Source organism: Anopheles darlingi, chromosome 3 (genome assembly GCF_943734745.1).
Source record: "Anopheles darlingi chromosome 3, idAnoDarlMG_H_01, whole genome shotgun sequence".
Lineage (NCBI taxonomy): Eukaryota > Metazoa > Arthropoda > Insecta > Diptera > Culicidae > Anopheles > Anopheles darlingi.
The window spans coordinates 58,454,542-58,474,729 of record NC_064875.1 but is presented as its reverse complement, the minus strand read 5'-3'; the positions used below and the strand labels follow the sequence as shown (position 1 = coordinate 58,474,729).

Below are 20,188 nucleotides of genomic sequence, written 5' to 3'. Positions count from 1 at the left end.
ACAACGTATTTGTAACATTGAGCAATAACAAACGAATGAGGCCCATCGTCGAGGATGTAAACTCTTATGGAACTATTTAAAGGACATTAGTTTAATTTATCTTCCGTCAATGCTGCCAGCCGTGAAGGGCACAAAACATAACGTCTTTTGTGTCACTAAAACAGAAAATTGATACGGTACCCATCAAGAGAGCCGACTATTGACTGTGTCGTGGCTAAAGGGATGGGAAGAACCTTCGAAGTTCAAAAGGGGGCTGCACGATAATTGAACTTACCTGCGAACCGATCCACCTGCGTGAGACAAGGATACCAGATGAAATATTCAACCGGACTCCCTTGATAACAGACCAATCGTGAAGCGGAATTGTCAAGGAATTCTCAATCCAAGGAATCCATCCAACAAGAGCGCTAAACGAAGCCATATGCATGTGCCGGCCGAGTGGCCTATTCCCACTGGCCATCATTTGGAATAGGTGTGAGACGCTAGACACAGCAACAACAAAAGTACACAGAATTGTTATTTAAGACATAGTACTTCTCCGGTGGTATATTTTGTTCTTTAATGCTAGTGGTTTTTCTCAGTGATAAAGTAATATTGTTCACCTTTCCACAATCGGCGCTTTTGCGGATAAAGTTACCTTCGGTATTGGAACATTTTTTATGCATTTTTTTTTCTGCCACTATGCAGCGTTTACTTTCGTTCTCCGGTGATTTGTCACACGAAGCATGGAGCCCTCCTACTCTCGCTTTAGCCTATTTAAATTAAGTAATGAATGTATGGTTTTTCTCTTGCATGATGTGACGTATGATGTATTGTGTGCTTGCAATATACATATATGCTGGTGATAACTATTGGTGTGTGAATGATGAAACGGGATGTAAATGATAAAAATCAATCATCATATGAAGATTTCGATTCTTATGCGCCTAGGTTTTTCTCCTCTTTTACCGGCTGTCCCTTTATCAATTGCTGTGTTTTTTCTCCAGTGCACAGAGATTTTTGTAGGTTCATTTCGTTCGTTCTGTGTTTCACAACAACGCAATGGGAATTGTTTTATACCTGTTCGATTGCCGCACACACATGCAGGTTAGCATTGTTTGCAGCGCACTCTCGGGTTTGTTTTTTTTGTTTGCATTTTGATTGCTTATTGTAATTTTTAGTTTAGTACATTTGTATATTTCAGTCAATGGTAACCATTTCTGCGGCTTTGTGTTGTTGGTTATTCAAAGTAATAGCTCCTTTCCTCTTTCTCTACCGTTCACAGTAGCACAATAAACGTAATACAGTATTAATAGCTTATATCGTCACACTCTTGGTTATTTATCTACTACATCCGGTAGCCAGTCTGTCGTGGTATCAAATATTTGCTCTGATTTGCCTCTAAGTTGTACTAAATGGATTTTCATTGTTCAATGGTTCTAAAGATAGTTTTTTTTCTTCTGTTTATTATTCTGTTTTAAGCAAGCCGAAGCGGAACGTTTATCATCTGTAAATTTAATTTAAAATTCCTTTAAGATTTTTTCTCAAACTTATATGACGCATGATACGGCAGTGATAGTGATACAACCGCTGTGATTCGCTGCTTTCGACACGGTTGTGCTTGTAGTATAAGACTTTTTGTTTCCCTACTGCTACAATACACACACGGATCTGGGATTTTCTCCAAATTAATTTACGACGTCGCGTACAACTTCTTCCTTCTTTTGCATCATTAGACTATATAGCTTCATTCAGCGTGCACTTAAGCAGAGAATTTGCAGTACCGAGCGGTCTTTTATTAGCTACATTTCACGAACATAGTTATCGTTTAATTTTGACTTGTAGTTGTAGCCAGATAATGGTATCCTCTTTTGTTAGATGCCAGAAACTTTTCCGTTATCCCAGGGCTGGCAAATTTTATGCTAGTTAATGTTTCCGAATAATAATAACTCATATAGGGAACGGCAATGAACTTATACTACGATTTTCGCAAACTTTTGCGGCTTCTCAGCTCTTACTATCGTAGAGCATTAAGCTCCTGAATACTAGGAAGTGATTTGCAGAGGAAAAGTAAGGTTGTTTTTATCTGCTGCAAAATGATAGGATACTTTAATAAAAAAAATACTACTCATTCATCCAAATATGCTTATGTCTGTTTTAAACCAATTTTACGAGTCTTTGTGATGTTGTCATTTGCTGTTCTATCTTACTAAGTGCTTTAGTTTAAGAAAACTTGTAAAGTCTGTAAAAATGTCTATGTAAAAAGAGTAGAACATCAGATTTTTGCTAGTCTTTGGAGTTAATCATTGATTTGGAACTTACCGACGCGGCGTGTCGTCGGTTGGCGATCAATCAGTATATTCAGTGTTTCGCGCTCCTATTAAAAACAACTGGTTTGCCATTTATTGCATTCCTTTACTGTTGCTTGGTCTACTACCTAGTGCTGCACACCCGTCATTACAAATGGTTTATACTTGGAACACAGGAGTGGTTCTCTCGTTAGTTAGACAGTGTGCCGTGTGTGCATCGAGAAACAGAACCATCAGCACCCAACATACAAGCGCAATTCGAATCAATCAGTCTTACTGGTTTCGATCAGTCGAATCTTTTGTTATCTGTGCGTTGCAGTTTGGTGCATATGGTTCCCAAAAGCGGGTTCTCGATTCATGACTCACGATGCGGACTCCTGGCTTTAAGATGAAGCTAGTACACTACACATCACTGTCTCACTCGCAATTCAGACTCATTTTATACGTGGTGCATAGAGAGCCGCGCTTGCCTTCACTGGCATGTTGGCTGCTCTCCGCATTGATGAACGGCAATGGGCATGCACTTCTTCAATATCCGGAATGGGCGCTCCGGAAGAGATGATATGCTTTGCTCCAAAAAAAACAGTTCTCTTCTTCTTATTGCTAGAGTAGATAAACCGGACTACCACACGTTTCCCCCGCTGTGTTGCACACAAGAAGACAAGCTTAGGGTCTTTTAGAAAGCAGCTATAGCGCTTTAATCAGCCTCTATTCGTGCGGCTAATTGTCGCTAGAAAGCGTTTTACCATTACCACTCGGATGGTAGTGTTTACAAACTTAAAATAAACGCTGATTTGAATCATTTGTTTCGTGTAGCAAAGATCTAAAGCCAAAACCTAAAGTAAACAAACTGCTACTAAAACTTAGCACCCTAAACACATAACATCCGTTTACTACCTAAGAACACACAATATTGTTCGAAATACACACACACACAAATAGTAATAATTTTGCACACCTCACTCAAAGCGAGCGATGGAATTGGCTGGTGGATGTTTAGACGATAATAAGACTACGGAAAGTTCAGAGACCATCATTTCGCTGACAAGTATTGACAATATTTGAGCCTCCTTTCTTCACGCCATTCTACTCTCTCGTGTTATCGCGCCCCATCGTATTTCTTGTGGGGTTTGGTATTTCGCCGGTCTATGCTATCGTCTTCTTAATGTTCATCAAATGATCAGGGTTCCACATCTGTTTCCAAATGATCTGTTTCCACTCACATTATGGACACTCTCCGTCGTAGCCCTTCACTAGTCTTTCGTGTGTTGGTTCAGTTTAGCGTACATAAGATATACCCTTCTTTTGCGTAGTATTTTTCCTTTTTTAAATCCACTCTGGCGTAATCGATTCACTTATTACTGTATGGCAACATTTGCTAGTAGTAATTTGATTTATGCTTATAGCGTTCTCTTCCTCTTCCTACCTTTTCCTGCCATCTATTAAGATTTCTTCTTCATTCATCGATCCATTGTTGTCGACACTAACCCTTTACGAGAACTAATGATGTTGAGTTATAAATTTGCACTCTTTTCGCTCTGCGCTAATGAGAAAAAGCGACAGAAGTGAGCGTCTTAAGAAGTCTCAAGTTGGCAAGTGTATCATCTTTTCTGCGTTCACTGTTTGACTCACATTGCCAGGATATCATATCTTCTAGTAGTAATTCTTCATTCGAGTTTCAATGACTCAGCGAAATCGCCAAAAAACCCAATTCGGTAATATGTGGTACGGCAACGCACGTTTTGTCACACATTCTTGCGATTCTGCTTTCAGAATAATTACTTGGCATGTGTGTCTGTTACGATGATTCGAATAATTGTGAATAAATGTCCAATACTGCTGCAAGCAGCTCTCCTTCTTATGCTTGGTTCACATCCTTTTACTCATCTGCACTAACTTGGTTTCGCTTACAAAATCACATCTAAACTGAATGAAGGCAGTTTGATTGCCAGCATCATATTCATCGTTTTTTGTTTCCTACTCCTTCATGGAACACACCTAATGCTCATTCTTTAATCAATCACCCAGAATTCTCTTATTGTTTTTGCTCATTCTAACGATTGATTTACCATTTCTTGCAAGGAGCTTTCGTTCCCTTCATAGTTTGTACCATCGGCTTCAACATACCCCTACACCTCTGAGGTGTTGTGCTCCTCTCTTTCGCGCCGTTCCATCGTTTCTCAGTTAACCGCTTTTTGAAAGAGCTATGGTATATTGCCTTGCCTCATTCCCTTTCGTACCCCCTTATCACGCACTGTCGATTATGCCATGGTGACAAGACTTGAAAAAAATGCGATTTAAATGGTCGATGGCGTACAATACTCCAAGTTACTGGTAGCAAACTTTTGAGAGTATGAGGAAAAAGCTGTCTAAAATTCTTAAACTATTACTATTACCAATTGTTACCGGTGCCAATACGTCACCATTAAAGTTGTTTACAACCTTCATTTAACGCTAGGATGAAACATTTGAACATTCTGTCTGGTAGTATCTTGATTGCTTCGTGCTTTCTCTTATGTGAAAAAGCTGAAGAATAGTACAATTTTTGGGCTAATTCTATTTATGAATATGTTTGTAAACGAGATTCTCTTTCCCCACAATGGGAATTCCGAACCCATCAACCGAGAATCCGATTTTTCCGCGTTTCTACGTGGTGAAGATGTGATCTTCAACCTGGGCGTCATTAATTGGCGACGATTCTCGAATGAATCGTCCCTATGATTCTGATTCGATTAAAGCATATATGTTTAAATAAGCACAAAACTCGCTCAGGCGCATAAGCCAATCTGCGGTTAGTGAGGTGTTGTTGTTCGACTCGTACGACTACTCGCCGCAGAGCAACAGCACCCTCTTTCATGACTGGGACACAGTTTGTACATGGCATTAAGTTTAAATCGTTTTGATTCATAATATTTATAATAATAATGCGCTACTTGAGACTAAAACGTTACAAAACGATCAAGAACACAAGCTACAGCAGAGTTTACTTAACAAAATTAACCATAAAACAATATGCTTATTCCTCTTTAAGACTTCTTTCGAGTAGAAAAGAAGAAAACAATGGTTGGTTCCTTAACAGCAGCACTGCTTCTGGACACAACTGAAACGATAGTATCGTCTCACTACAAAAATGGCCGATAGGCTTTTCGTATCGCGTTGATTAGTTTGAACGCTTCTGGGAAATGAGTAATAGCGATTGCCACGCATTATCTGCATTTTATCGCATACGCAAACTTATGTAAGGTGAGTTACACTACCTCGGGGTCAGCAGCTACCATTGCGCCAGATCATCGCCTAACTAACTTTGAAAAATCAGCCAAAATTGTTCAGATTTGTTATGGAAACTGTCCCTGGTCCATATCCTGTCTTTGGAGCGTGACGCTATCTCATGTTAATGCAGAATTATGCTAACTACACCTGATTCCTGACACTTGGGGCTTGTGTATCCTATATGAAAAATCGATTACAATTTACGAAATTTAAAATGACGAACATATGTAATCGTTGTCAGAGTGTTTGAAGCCGTTCTCTTCTACGAATCGAAATGTGATGCTACAATAATCACACTCAAATCAATCCGCAAATAACAAAAGCATGAAACCTAAAAGTAAAAATAAACAGAAACCTAACTAGGGATTCGATGTGGCTAAAGCGTTGAAAGCGTATATCTGCCCAGTCTAAGTCTGTGCTTTTATCGGTCGCCATCAAGCATAATATGACTCTGAGGAGGAGTTTGAACAATATTTTGGAAAAAGAATCCCCACATTCTCCGCATGTATCTTCTGGGTAGCGCACTTAATCTAAAATACCGAACTCAAACATGTTCTAAATGAAACTATGAATAAGAAGTGTTTTGATTTTTAAAAAAGTAAAAGAATACAAGTTCAAATGTTCTAGCGCCGTTATCGGCAAGCTGTTGATTCTCTTAAAATGTTTTTTCTCGCTTTCCAGTTCAGTCTTGTTGGATAAGTAATTGTAGCGTTAATCTTTGTGTTGCCTCCATCACCTTTAGCGATCGTCCTTCTCTATACGCACAAGGGGAAGATTATTAAAATTAATATTCGTAGAAAACGCTCGTTTAAAACATATCATATTCACATTCATTCCCTCCTCTACTACTACTAATTTACTAGTTCGTTAAACTTCTTCTCAAAAGAGTCGCACTCTTTGAACATTTGGAACCTATCAAACCGAACAAATAGAAACAAGTAGAGAACGAATAGTTAAAAAATGTAAAACGACACTCATCAACCACGACCAAACACCATGGCTTTTTACTCCCATGGTGCGCCCGCCCTCCTTCCCTCGTCGGTATCGTTTAATCTCTCTATCTCCCTTAAAATCGGGAGACGGCGGCTCGGCTCTACGCCAATTAGTCTAGCTGTGTTTGTGTAGGTTCGCTTTTGCGGCTGATTTTATCTAAAATTGTACTATATTTACGATGCATCATCATCTTGTTATATATCTCTAGGTGTATATGTATATCTAAACATTACTGTGAAACTGTTATAGGACAGCCCTCAGCATCTTTATCGCTCTTTCTCTCTTTCTGTCTTCTACTGACGCTTTAGATTTGATCCATTCGCTACACGCTGGAGACACGATTCGTTTACAAAACTATCAAAAACAAGAACACATCACACACGGTTACAGGACCCACGACAAAAAGGACCGGCTCTTCCTCAATCTCTCTACCCCAAACCACTGGTTTGCACCATTTGTCCCTCGTTACCTCTGCGGGTTCACTCATTCCAACCAAGAATCATCATCATTTGCGACTATCACTCCATTCGCCTTCCTCTTACTCTTCTTTTCATTGCTTTTCTTCTAAAGTTTGCTGTTTGCTTGTACTTTCAAGTTGCCGATTAAATTCATTTTTAGCTTCTGTTAAACCAGTTTGTTCTCTACACACTCTACACACGCTATACACACACACAAATACGCTCAGTCACATTACAGTCAGATTTTAGAGGGAAATTTTCGTGTTTCGCACCTACATCTGATCGTGTTCCCATTCTTTTCTTCTTTTTTAGTTGTCATGTTCGTTAAAGGTTTTCTAAAAGTTTGTTGTTCATAATTTGTTCAAAAAATAATATAAAAAGTAATGGATCGCGCGTGTTGTGAACACGCCTTTTAAACAAAAAAAACACACACACACACGTTTCGAGGTAGATAGCGTTCTGGAAAGCAAGTAATATGCTAGAAAGTGGTGTAAGTAGATATAAATTAACAATCACCTTCCGTCCCGAGCCTGCCGCTGTGTGACTGTGGTGCACGTTGCGACGGAACGGTGAATATATCATACATCCTGAAAAGCCTAAGTGTGGTGTTGCACCACAATAGGAGAGGAGGGAAAGCAGTGTCCTCCATATCCCGGGGGTGGTGGGTGTGCGTGTTTTTTTTCAGCGGATTTTGGCAGCTGTCTTCATCAGAGTTAACTCACACACACACTAGCGGGATTGATGATGATTAGTAGATTTGAATGAACGTTTTCTGTGGGCTGCACTGGTCACGGGCGTCTGGCGATGTTTCGACCATCACTACGAGACGACCGTCGGGCAGGAGAGCCACATCACTCGGACGATCCTTTTCGTCCATCCCGATCGCATGCAATCCGTTCGACGAGGGTCTTATTTCAGTCTGCGAAAAAACGTCATTACATATGCATTTATTGTCCCGCGTACATTTGAAAAATATCAATTACTTACCGCCCAGAGGAACTCCAGCTGAGGTGTGAAGATAAGAACGCGCTGATTCTTGGAATCAGCCACTATCACGCGCCCATCATCATCACAACAGATACCGGACGGGCGGCTGAATTCGTGCACCGCCGATCCTTCGTGGCCTTTGGCAGCTAGAACCTGCAAAAGAGAGCAGAACGTGGGAACGGATTAGAAGGAGATGTCGATTATAAACTGGGCTACTTCCTTGCATCGTTTACCTTCGAGAGCGTTGCATCTATCAGCAGCAGACGATGGTTTTCGAAATCGGAAATGATAATATCACCTTGCGGCGTAAAGCAGGCACCACGCGGCGTGGTCAAACCTTTCAGGTACCGGCTATGGTTGACACCGTCGAAGCTGAAGCGCGATATGAACAGTCCATCGGGGCTAAACAGTTGGATCCGGTGGTTGCGCGAATCCGTCACCAATATTTCGCCCTTCGTATTGACCGCCACATCCCACGGGTACTGGAACTGACCGCACTCTTTACCGTAACTGCCAAACTTTAGCAGAAAGACTCCGGCCGCCGAAAACACCTGCACCCGATGGTTGTCCTTATCGACGACGATGATCCGCCCTTGCCCGTCGGTACAGATACCGGCAGGCAGATCGAACTGCCCATTTGCCGTACCCTTGGAACCGAATTTGAGCTTAAACGTACCGTCGGGATAGAAGATCTGCACGCGATTGTTGCGCCGATCGGCCACCAGAATATGTCCATCCTTATCAACGGTAATGCCCCAAGGACGCGACACCTGCCCATCCTCATGTCCATCGAATCCAAACGTTAGACTCGGACCGACGGCCGGCTTGGTGGAAACGTGGTTCCCACACCCGGGAATGCACTGACCCATGATCGGAGCTCCCGGAATCGGTCCAATGCCAAAAGAGGAACCAGGTGAAGAACCGAGACTTACACCTCCTGCCCCGATGCTTCCTGAACCACCGCTACCTCCTCTATCGCTACCCTTTCCCATTGGTTCCCAGGTGGACGAACCAATGCGCTGTTGTGCCGGTGTGGTACTGCGAACGATCGGTCGACGTGTGAGAATGTTTCCACCACCAAGGCCGCTACCGACAACACTCGATCCGTTTCCTCCTCCTCCTCCTCCTGTGGTACCGTTGTTTGATCCTAGCATTCCACCACCACCACCGGCTCCGCCGCCGCTCCCGAGGCTACCCTGCAAGCAGGACATTCCACCGGATGACCCATTGCTCGATACCGAGTTGCTGCGCTGTCCCACGAGCATCACATCACCCTGCATCCGGATTTCCTGCAGCAGTTCAAAGTTGGGCGCAACAAACGTGATGAATTCTTCCTTCGGCTGCAAATTCTTGTACATCGCTGCGAACTGTTCCATCTGGTTCTCGCCCGTGGTTAACGTTTTGGCGATCTCCATGCTGCTCATCAGTGGTACCGCATCGAGCGCTTTGGTTAGCATATCGGACGTTTGTGACAGTCCAGCGAGTGCTGCCCGCAAACCGGCCATCTGATCCGAGAGCGAGGTTAGCTTCTGCTGCCGGAACTTGTCCACCCGTTCGAGCAGCGTCCGTTCGCGATCTTCCGCGGCCAGTATGAAGTGACGCATCGCTTTGCGAATGCGAGCCGACGCTTCCATGGCATCGCGTTCGACTGCCTGCGAATACGTGACCGCACGATCGATACTCGCCTTGATGTACTTCGTACCCAGCTTCCCGCTTTCCAGTATCGAGAGGATCTTGTCCGAAGCACCGTGCTGTACGCTCGACACCGGAATGCACGAGTGATCCTTGTGCTCCCACAGTGTACACTCCTGGCAGACGACCTTCTTGCACGATTCGCACAAATAGCGCAGCACCTCACCGTGCACGTCACAGTGTGGTTCCGATAGTACCCCAGCTCCGGTGTTTACACCGCCAACAATACTGACGCCACCACTACCACCGCCATTGCCACCATTCCCTGACAGCATGCAGGGGGCCGATCCAATCGGTGAGATCGTGTTGATCGAGATCACGCAGTGCTCCTTCGTGAAGGCGTTCTTCGTGTGCAACTGAGTGCATTCCTCACACAGCACATCGTTACAGTCCAGGCAGCGGCTGGAAGCGTGCGTATCGCACCGACCACAGATTGCACCGACCGACGATGGGCAGTGGCTACCGTTCGACGAGTTTGTCTGCGGTGATGTGCTGGGTGTCATGTGATGGGAAGAGCTCCCGATTGCACCGAGTATTTCGCTGGCCACGCTCGATGATCCGTTGTTGCCACCGCCGTTACTGGGACCGATAATGCCGACACTACCGCCGCCGACCATCCCGTGTCCACCGGCACCGATGTGTCCATGCTGGCTTCCACCGCTACCAACCGAGCTGCTACCTGTTCCGATTGCACCCAACACGTTGGAGAACAGCAGATCCTCCGTTATGCTAATGCTATCACCGTCCAGTGACGAGTTGTGATTGCTGTAAGGAGAAACCGGAAGGTCCGAATAAACGCGAGGACACTAGATAGGTGCGATAATGAAGTGGGAAGGAGCATTCGTACCTTTGTGGAACCATCACCGGTCCCGAGCTCGTCTTAAGCTGCCCACCATCCCAGCGGGGCAGTGCGTTGAACAGGCTCGAGAAGAACAGATGATCGTTTGAGTTGAAGTCTTCGTTGCCACCGGTGCCACCATTGGGGCCACCGTTGGCCGGCTGTGCCGTTATCTGCATCGAGGTAGCACCATTAGATAACAGTGCCATAATCGGGCTTTAGTCTGCGGAATAGAAATTCGAAAAAGAATCACCATTAGAACAGAGCGGGACGAGGATCTGCTGTACGTACAACAAACAACAAAAAATCATTTAAGGAAAAAAAAAGCGTTACTCATTCAACGAGACGAACACCACACACGCCTCGATCGATCGATGCCTTGGCACCGGAAACGGAATGAAAATGGACACCCGGGCCCCGGGTTTCGAGTTTCCCAATTGAATACGTGCAGCAGCGAGCGAGCGAGTGCGACAGGAAATTGGTTTACCAGGAGCAAACTCCACTAGAGCGGAGTGTCATCTTTCATACTTCATCAGGACGCTCTCTCTCCGGCAGTGAAGCGGAAACAGGATGCATGACAGACAACACACCACCATCAGCGCGGTCTCCTGGCCGGGGGGTAGGTATTCGAGAAATGATGCCGATTGTCGGTTTCTCCGAACAGAAAGGAGGTCTCAGGAAACTACTAGCCAAATTTCTCTTCTTCCTTTGCTATAAGGACATTCCATGGAAAAAGCGTTGTATCGTTGTATTCTTTTGAATTTGTTTGACTTTGTCCCCGAAATAGCTGGTTGACTGGAATGGCGCAGGATCCTTGGTCGTTAGATCTCTTTTTTCGATGCGATTCGAAGCTAGAGACCAGCAACACTGGACTGTGTCGTCCCTATTTTCCCATCAATACGAAGAAACTGATCGCATACAACATCTTCGCAGACATAGCACATTTTTGTTGGTGCACCGTGTCCTTCAAAAAGGATGCAGCAACAGCAGCAACAGCACAGAGAATTAATCCCGAGAAACGGGATAAAAGAAAGTGCATAAAATGCCGTGGGTCGAAAGAGCACGGCACATCATCAAGCTGCATTTGCTGCGACCTACCACCAACCAGCATCCAATTGCACCACTCTGCGTGCTCTCCTCCTCCTCCTCCTTGCCAAGATCCTTCCTTTGTCGGGTCCTCGCTCGCATGAGGTGTTTGGTGTGCAGCAGCAACCACCCCTGGGGGTCGGGTCGAGAGGATCGAAGAAGAAGCTATGGCCGGGCAAAGACGCGCCCCAGAAAGAAGGTTGACCTAGCCCTTAGGGTAAGCGACGCGGCGTTCGCTTGCTTGCAGGCAGGGCAGGCCAGGGCCAGGCCAGGCAGGCAGCAACCAGCTTTGTTGTTGGGACGCCTTTTTTGCTTCCTTTTTCGCTATCCTCAACAGCCTCTGCGCTTCGACTCTGCTGCGGCTGCCATTGCCAACCCATTGGTTCGTTTACGGCGGCGGCGGCGGCAGCGGCAGCGGCACAGACTGACTGACTGACTAGGTGACTGTGACTGGGCACGCTGGCTGTACCGAAACCGTTCCGCATGGGCATATATAGAAGAGCAAAAGAGGAAGCAGCGCAGCACAGCGGCGGCCCTGTGTGTTGTTGCCTGCTGCCCTGGGTTAAGCATAAAATCATTAAAATGCCTTGCTCCGTTGCGCATCGAACTGGTGGCGCGCGATCGATGCCTAAGAAAGGAACCCTGTAGGAAGGAAGAAGGAGAACATATTGCAGCCGCTGCCTAGGTCGCGCCCTGGGTCGCCCTGGACGGAGGAGAGTTGAGTTTGGCCTTGTGTGTGCGTTCGTTCCGTTCCATTCCTTCCTCTCGGGTGGCCAATTCCCCGCCCCTCCTGTGGGCCCCTTTTTTCCCGGTGCTTCCACTATCCTAGACGATGGAAGCGAAGTAAATTGTACAACCAAACGGACCCCGTGTGGAAATATACGTTGGACATAATTTACAGAAAACTGGCCCAGGAAGCGCAAACAGCCGGGAGTCTCTAGGACCTGCTGCTGCTGCTGCACCCCTTATTAGGACCGATCTGTGTAGCAGTATGATCCCTGAAGCTTACAAACAAGAAAGGAAAGGATCTGCAAGGGATTTTGAGATTGGTTTTCTTCCCAACGCACATTTTTGCTCCACACAAATCAACCATTTATGCGGGTCTCATTTCGGTACAGAAAAAGAGATAATAGAATGGCAGATGAACAAATCATCCCAAAAGATGATGCGTACAGAAAAAGAGCATTGTCTCTACTCTTCTGCACAACGGCATCATAAGCCGCTTATATGCAGGCACGGAATTCGGAGCAGATATTTTGCTCCAGCCAGTTATAGGGCCCACACATCGAGTGATGAGCATTCGACGAAATCGCGATGGTGTGTATCAGATAACTGGTGGCAGCTGTTGACCTGTAGTTTAGAGTGGTGTATACAATGATCACATTACATACCCAACATGGAATTCGTCGATTCAACACAACATTCTTTGTGTTTTTGGTAAGAGATATTTACCTGCAGTAAAGGCTGAATTTAATGGGTAATCTGGTACCATAGTCTTTTGAAATAAGGGTTGTTTCGGTCCGGATAATTCATTATGCCTGGTGGATTCCGTTTTATATTCGAAAACGCTTATAGCGTGACCGCACGGCAATGGAGTGTGGTCCTCTCCTTATACTCTTTCTCTATGGATCTGTACTACGTACGTAATCGATCATTCACATTCACTTTCATCATTGAGGATACATGAACGCTACATTCCTCACATTTAATACATCATAATTATTTCAAAATTCTCTTCCATTTTTTTCAAACTAATAGTACGAAGAAAAAACATTTATTGTGATGCTTCTTTCAGATCAAATTAATCTAGGATTTAAGCCCTTTTTGGTACAGTTCAAATCCGTTGCTGCTGGAACACGGACGCATTTAACGGACCAATATGCCGCGTGTACATAGCTATTGACTTTCCCCCTAACCAGGCGTTGTACCAGACGCGAACTCCGCAGAATCAGGCTAGGAAGAAAAAGCAGCCAAACTACTGCTGCCGATTCGTTTCCCTCCCCCATTTTGCCAAGAGACTTGCTGCAGCAGCAGCTAAACGGTCAAACCTCTTTCGACCGACCCCCATCCGATTCCGATTGGTGAGCGAACTGAAGCAGGAGTGCTGCAGTTACACGAAGAGAGAGGAAAAAAGTGGAAATGGAATGGAAAACATTGGCCGCAAATTTAATCAGTGAAAGCGCTGAGATCGATTGGAACATGATCGTGGCTACAAACGTACTGTAGCCTACTGCAGTTCTGCTTCATTTTCCAAAAAACCCGTTTTGGTATGCTTCATATGATCATGGAGAGATGACGATAGTTGATCGTAGTAACCCTCTACCGTGCTAGCATACGTCGTCATGGACACACTATGGGCGATCCCCTAGCTCTAGGTCAACGATAGATAGACTGCTTTTGGGAAATTCCATATCCATCATAAACAAAGCAATAAATTAAACAAAACATAAAAATGATCATCGTTTTCCTCATCCACAAAATTCAGAGCGTAAAATGTATTGCATACCACGCAGTAAACGCAATCTTATCGCGCCAAAAGGCGAACTTCCGACCGACCATGGAAGGACAAACGAGCATAACCTTGGCTGCACTCAGAAACTGGGTCTCCGTCTTTTATCAACTCTGGCTCTGGGTGTTTTCGAACTGCAGGGGCTTGGACGAAGCAAGCGGGAAGCGGAATCCAAGAAGAGGAGAAGAAAGGCAGGAAGGAGCATAAAACTGCACCCAAGGATACGAAACGGTAAAAACGGACGAAGGAGGCATCGGTAAACACGGACTTGGCCGCGAAAGAAGACAACTGGAAGAGGTGACGAGACGGAAAAAAACGAAGAAAGGTCCAACAGGAAACCCGACTTGCACACACATATGCAAGTCTAGTCTGATGCAGCGGCTTCGTTGTGCAGGAAACATGGTGGAAGGCATTCGATAGAGGGTCAAAACAACCAGCAGCAAGCGGCAATGCCCGAGAAGGAAAAGAGAGAGAGAGCTCGAGTCCAAGGGATGATGATGATGATGAATGATCAGCAGCCACCCGTAGTCGAGACTCGAAGCAGACGGGGACGCGAACAGAGATGACCTGGACCCCCGAGAAGACCCATACACAACAGAGAATCGCGAAAAATCGAAAAGAAGAAAAGGCGCCCCAACCAACACACGATGAAGATGAAGCCGGGATGTACAGAAGAAGAAGGAAGTGTACGCGAGCGCGAGAGTGTGTACGGCAGCGGCAGCGGCTCTCGGACCCAGAGAGAGAACAGCACATTGTTGAGGTAGGTCTCGGCACGGACCACGACCGGCCGCCAGACCAAACATGCAACCCCGCAACGCATCGCCGTCATCATCCCCCACATGACAACGCCTAGCAACGACAGAGCGCGTCTGGGTTTGTGTATGTGACCATGGCGCGAGCGAAAGCATGATGGCGCACGGGATGCTAGAGACTTGATCAGGTACACCCTACCCACTCTACACACCTCCCTTCTTCTCATCCATCCTACACATTCTCATCGGGTCTGTCTTCTTCGTTTTCTTCTCTTTGCGGTTCGCGCTGTCAGACATCGCCACTCCGGGGATGCCAACTCCTTAGAATGCGGTGCGCCGCTCTCTTGACTGTTTTTCGAAGAAAAGGGAAACGCATCTGACGACGAATGGTGGTGGTTCGCTCCATCTCCACCACAGCTCATCGAGTGTGATGACGATGGGCCATAACAGCAGCAGCAGCTGCTGCTGCTGCTGCTTCTGGAAGGACATTATCGCTTTATCGCATTATGTTGGTCGGTCATCGCCGCTGTTGCCGCTGCTGGGGAGCCTTCGTCGATTCGAGTACACACATGGCGTCGCGTTGATCGTAGCAACGCGTGCGCGCCAACTTTGACGCTCAGCTGCCGTGTCGAGACGTGCGTGCGTGCGTGAGTGCGCCGTGGTCCGTGGCCGTGGTGTTATTTGGTGGTACGGTCTACACACACAGTGTTTTGGCGCCCAAGGACTCAACAGATGTTATGTGGAACGTTCGTTTCTCCACCGAAGGGGTGCGCGCACCACAAAGAGGAAATGAAAAAGATCTTAAGAAGAATTCATTTCAAGAGTAATTAACCATTCCTCCTCTGGCCGACCGAGACCTTTCGGTGGCCGCTAAACATTTCTAACCAAGCGCGAGCGATGGAGCGTTAATACAATTATGCTTAATGCAAACCATCTTTCTTCTTACCCCTTATTATTAATCCCTTTTCTCGATTGCGTCTTAACTTTGCCCCCATCGAGGGTTAACCGGCGCACGGCTCTTCTACTCTCACCGTCGTTTCGTAAGCCAGATCCACACTTTATTTTGCATTCCATTTATTGGTGAGGTCTTGCACCTTTTCCATCGAACCCAAAGAAGAGGTCATTGTATTCCCAAGTTGAACCATCTGCTGTAGCTCAACACACCCGGCTGGCCGACCGGCCAGGCAAGCAGGCAGTAACAAACCACCACCACCATTCGATGCACCACACAACATCACCACCGTGCACCAATTTTCCAATTGTCTGCCACCAGCGTGGCAGCTGCTGCACCATCGTTGATGCACCACCATCACCGCTAGTGCTGAGCAGAGGACTGCCAGCAGCAGCAGCAGGGCTGGACATCGGCGATGGGATGCAACACGCAAAAGATGCACGCCGATATCCGCGACGCAGCCGCCATTTCTTGGACATATTTTCGCTTTTGCAACGCGCGCGTGGTGCATTTTTTGCAGGTTGGTGATCTTCTGCTGTGGGTTCTTTTTCTTTTACTGCATTGAAGGTGCTAAGGGCAAGCCACGCCACCACCAGCAGGATCCAGCGCGCGCTACCAGATGTTACCAAGATGTGGTTTTGTTTTGCGGAACCCCCGGTGTATCCTTCGGGGACAAGAGAGAAAAGACTTTCAACATTTTATGAAACCGCTAAGATTGGTTGTTACACGGATTGTAGCCAGCCCATGATCGCAGGAAACACGCAAGGGATTAATATAAGGGGAAATTTTTTTATAACCGAAAGTAAGTAAAAAGGTATCCCAGGCCTTCTGAGACACTTATGAGTTATGCTATTCCTTCTATCGTCTACTCTGATCCCACTTCGTAGTCGATGACAGTTGCTTGATGCGAGTTTAAACGTGCATGTTATAAAGTTCCAAACGGCAAATACTAAAGCGCGTTCGGTTCTCGGCGACTGGTATTTTCAATCGGAGATAAACGTTCGTTCTGCTGGATCGGTTCCACGTTCTCTCCGAAGGTGATCGACGAGACCGCGTGTCCGGGAAGATCCGTGATAAATTGGCCAAACGGCCAACGCGAGGCTATCATCTCCCCGCGCATTACCGGGGGGCCGGATGTACGTGAGCAGGTATCCAAACGATGGAACGCAAATGCCACCGCGTGCGTCCTCTTCTTCAAAACGTTACGGCAAGATCCGTCAGAGGTCCCTCTAATATTCAGTTAAGTGGGGGCTTCTCTCAACGGATGTGTACGTCCGAGGCGTTCCACCATCATTAGGAAACAAAATTTGCTTTACAGAAAGTCACGGAATTATTGCGTGCTTTGCAGGATGAGAGCAAAACTTGCAAACGCATCACGCTTCCCGGAGGAAAACATTTGAATGGCAGATAACAGGCCAACAGAAGCTTTTGGAGGTGGAAGAAGTAGACAAATTTGTCTGTCTCTGTCTGTTACGAAGCGCATCGTGTGCTGCTTAATATGAACATTTGGGCAAACTTTGTGAACGAACAGCTTACCCCAAAAGGAGCAGAATATTGTGCTTCATCGAGAGTCGTCCACCAATCAGCTGCTGTGCTTTAGTGCGGAGGATCAACTCCAACTTCAACTCCGAATGATCGTGACGGAGGAAACCCTTCCCGACGAAGATGATTTCAAGTTCGCGCCCAGAAGAAGAAGAAGAGATCAACAACAATCTTCTTGAGAGAAGCCACCAGCAACTTGTACAGAGCATGAGGAAGATAGGAACCGAAGCATAGATAAACAGTGCCTGAAATAGCACAGAATCGAAGCGGAAGAGATCGTCGATCGACGATCGACGGGGTGTGTGCGCGTAGGAGCGAAAGAAAGGATGGACAAGGGAAACAACGCGCTGCGCGACAGCAGCGCGCGCCCGTGTTGTTGAGGCGCTGTTGATGTTCTCTCTAAACATAAATAAAACGGAGGAAATCGAATGGAAAACGATGCCCAGCTCGACACCTTCGGGATATCGGAGGAGAAGAGTAGGATGGGTGAGAAGGTTACGCACCACACACCGACGAGGAGGAAGAACACAGCACGGTCGTGGTGGTCGTTCTTGGCATTATTTTCACCGCCATGAGCAAACGATTTCCAGAACGGAGCAGACACATACACATAGATACGGGAGAATGCGACGGCTCGATGTGTAGTGGTGTAGAGTAGGATGATTTGGGGTGTTTTATGAGCGAAGAAGTAGAAGAAGCCAGGCCCACGATCCCACCCTCCTCTCCCCGTTGGCGACGATGACGACCATCTGCCGTCGATTTTTTGGTAAAGTGTTTCTCGGTTGGTCCACCCTGTTGTATGCACATGTGTGTTTCGCTACCCCGATGACGATGATGATGATTATTCATACTTATGGGTTCGCAAGAAACGTCCCTTCTTATCGGAATTCCTTCTTCCCCCTCTTTCTTTCTCCTCCCTTGCTTGCTGTAGCTTCAAGGCCAAGAATCACAAATCAAGAGCCGCACTAGCGGCCCGTACTAACACCGATCCATAAGCGACGACCTCTTCTTGCGCATCGTTCTTCCAAGAGCTTCTCAGCATATTTCGCAATGCTTTATCAAAAAGTCCATAATGGAACCACACCTTCCAGGGGAATATGGAACACATCTCGTGGAAAAATCCCATCGGTGAAGCACTGTGAATTCATGGCTGATAGGTAGGGTGGGTCCTCAAGAATCCTCATCTCTCGTGGCGTTATCTGTGGTAACACTAGACTTTTTTGGGTGCTGTCCCTATTTTTGAAAGAGTCACCATTAGCACTTCTCACCCTTATCGAGAGGTTTATGTTTGCAAATGAAGAGACGTAAGATCGTTCGATCGAACCAATGCTAATAATTTTCAGGGAAATATCGCCACTTTGGGCAGCAAATGAAGAGCCGCATGTTTAGCACATTACGCCGTGACCCACAATTAGCTACAGTAACCCAATTAAAGGCGGAATTCAATTCCATCGAAGACCAAATAACTATGCATTCCAACGCAAAGCCAATCGTCTTCTGTTCAGCCCCTCTGGAAACTTCCATCATAATCTGCTGTTGCGAGTGTTTTTATTTTTTCAAACAAAGAGAATAATGGTTTGATAATTTAATCAAAGGAAAAAATATACTTCAAAGCACGAGTTACATACGCTAGCAAACGATAAAGCTAGCGCGCAAAGTGACGACGCAAAAGCGATGACGGGTTGTGGTTGGTGGTGTTGGAGCGAAATGAAATTAAAATTAATTTCACCATTCCCTGAAATACAATCTTGCTCAATTTTGGCCAATATTGGCCAGGCCACCTGGTCACCGCGTACGTTTAAGGGAATGTTTTGCTCCTGAAGCAGCGCGATTCTTCTCGGTTTATTTTGGCCACCGCTCACAAATCCAGGAATGCATACGTTTTGTGGCGGCGTCATTGCAAAGTGGGGGAGGGGGTGTGTTGTTGTTATTGTCCTGCTTCACCTCCTCTCTTCACCGGCGTCGTAGTCCTCGTGGTTGTCTTGTGTTATGATGGGGGTGGAGGAACACGCATGCGCTCACAATTTCCTACCCAAAAACGTAACCCCATGCCCTTTTCCACACCCGCTTCTAGGACACCCAGGAACACCATTCCAATCCAGCAGGAACACCAAAAACGACGACGACACAAATTCCCAAATGGCTACACACAGATCGGCCAAATGCAATGTGTGGTTGGCACGTGACACATGATGGGGTGGCAGCTGAACGATGGACTCCTCTCCTGGTGGTGGTCCCATTGCTTCAAACAGCAAAGGGGAGCAGCAGCACAACTACGCCGTTGTATTCCGTGCCGCCGCCGTATTGGAGTAGTATTGGTATCGAAGGGATGTGTGCGCTGCTGGTGGTAGTGAAATGGGAGTTTTTGGCAGAATTTAAGGATTCATTGACCCCGGAGAAGAACGTTCAGGAAGCAGGATAACACCCACCCTAGGGAGTTCCGCATGTCATTACACACCACTCCCTTTCCCTTCTCGCGAGCTCGATGGCGCGCCCTAGTTTCGCGCGCTAAAGGGAGTGCAACACGCAACGCCTTCTGGGATCAAAAGAGAAAGAGAAAGAGAGACAGAGAGTGGGGCAAAGGAGCAAATGAGATGGGGCAGTGGTGATTGGCACGAAGAAATTTCAATAACAACAGAGACCGGAAACGTCTTGCGCGTCTTAAGATATGGGACCGTGGTCGACCCCTTCTCGCGGGAACCCCACCATCATGGTGTGCTGCTGCTGCTGCTGCTTCGTGAACCGGAAGATTTTTGGCAGTTTCGGTGGTGGTCGAGAACCTTTTCTTCATGATCCTACCATCACACGCGTTCCCCTCCCG

General features: G+C 46.4%; 1 protein-coding gene across 2 annotated transcripts in view; it reads right to left on the bottom strand.

Annotated features, from left to right (window-relative positions):
• Nucleotides 1-529: 529 nt before the first annotated feature.
• LOC125957856 (protein wech) overlaps nt 530-20,188 on the bottom strand; it is a 24,533-nt gene continuing 4,874 nt past the window's right edge. For both annotated transcript variants that reach the window (XM_049690863.1, XM_049690862.1), the window contains exons 3-6: nt 10,536-10,749; nt 8,230-10,453; nt 7,997-8,149; nt 530-7,928 (exon numbers count right to left, since the gene is read on the bottom strand). In XM_049690863.1, coding sequence (XP_049546820.1) covers nt 7,758-7,928; nt 7,997-8,149; nt 8,230-10,453; nt 10,536-10,735 — 2,748 coding nt within the window. In that variant the 5' untranslated portion in view covers nt 10,736-10,749 and the 3' untranslated portion in view covers nt 530-7,757. The remainder of the gene's footprint in view (nt 7,929-7,996; nt 8,150-8,229; nt 10,454-10,535; nt 10,750-20,188) is intronic.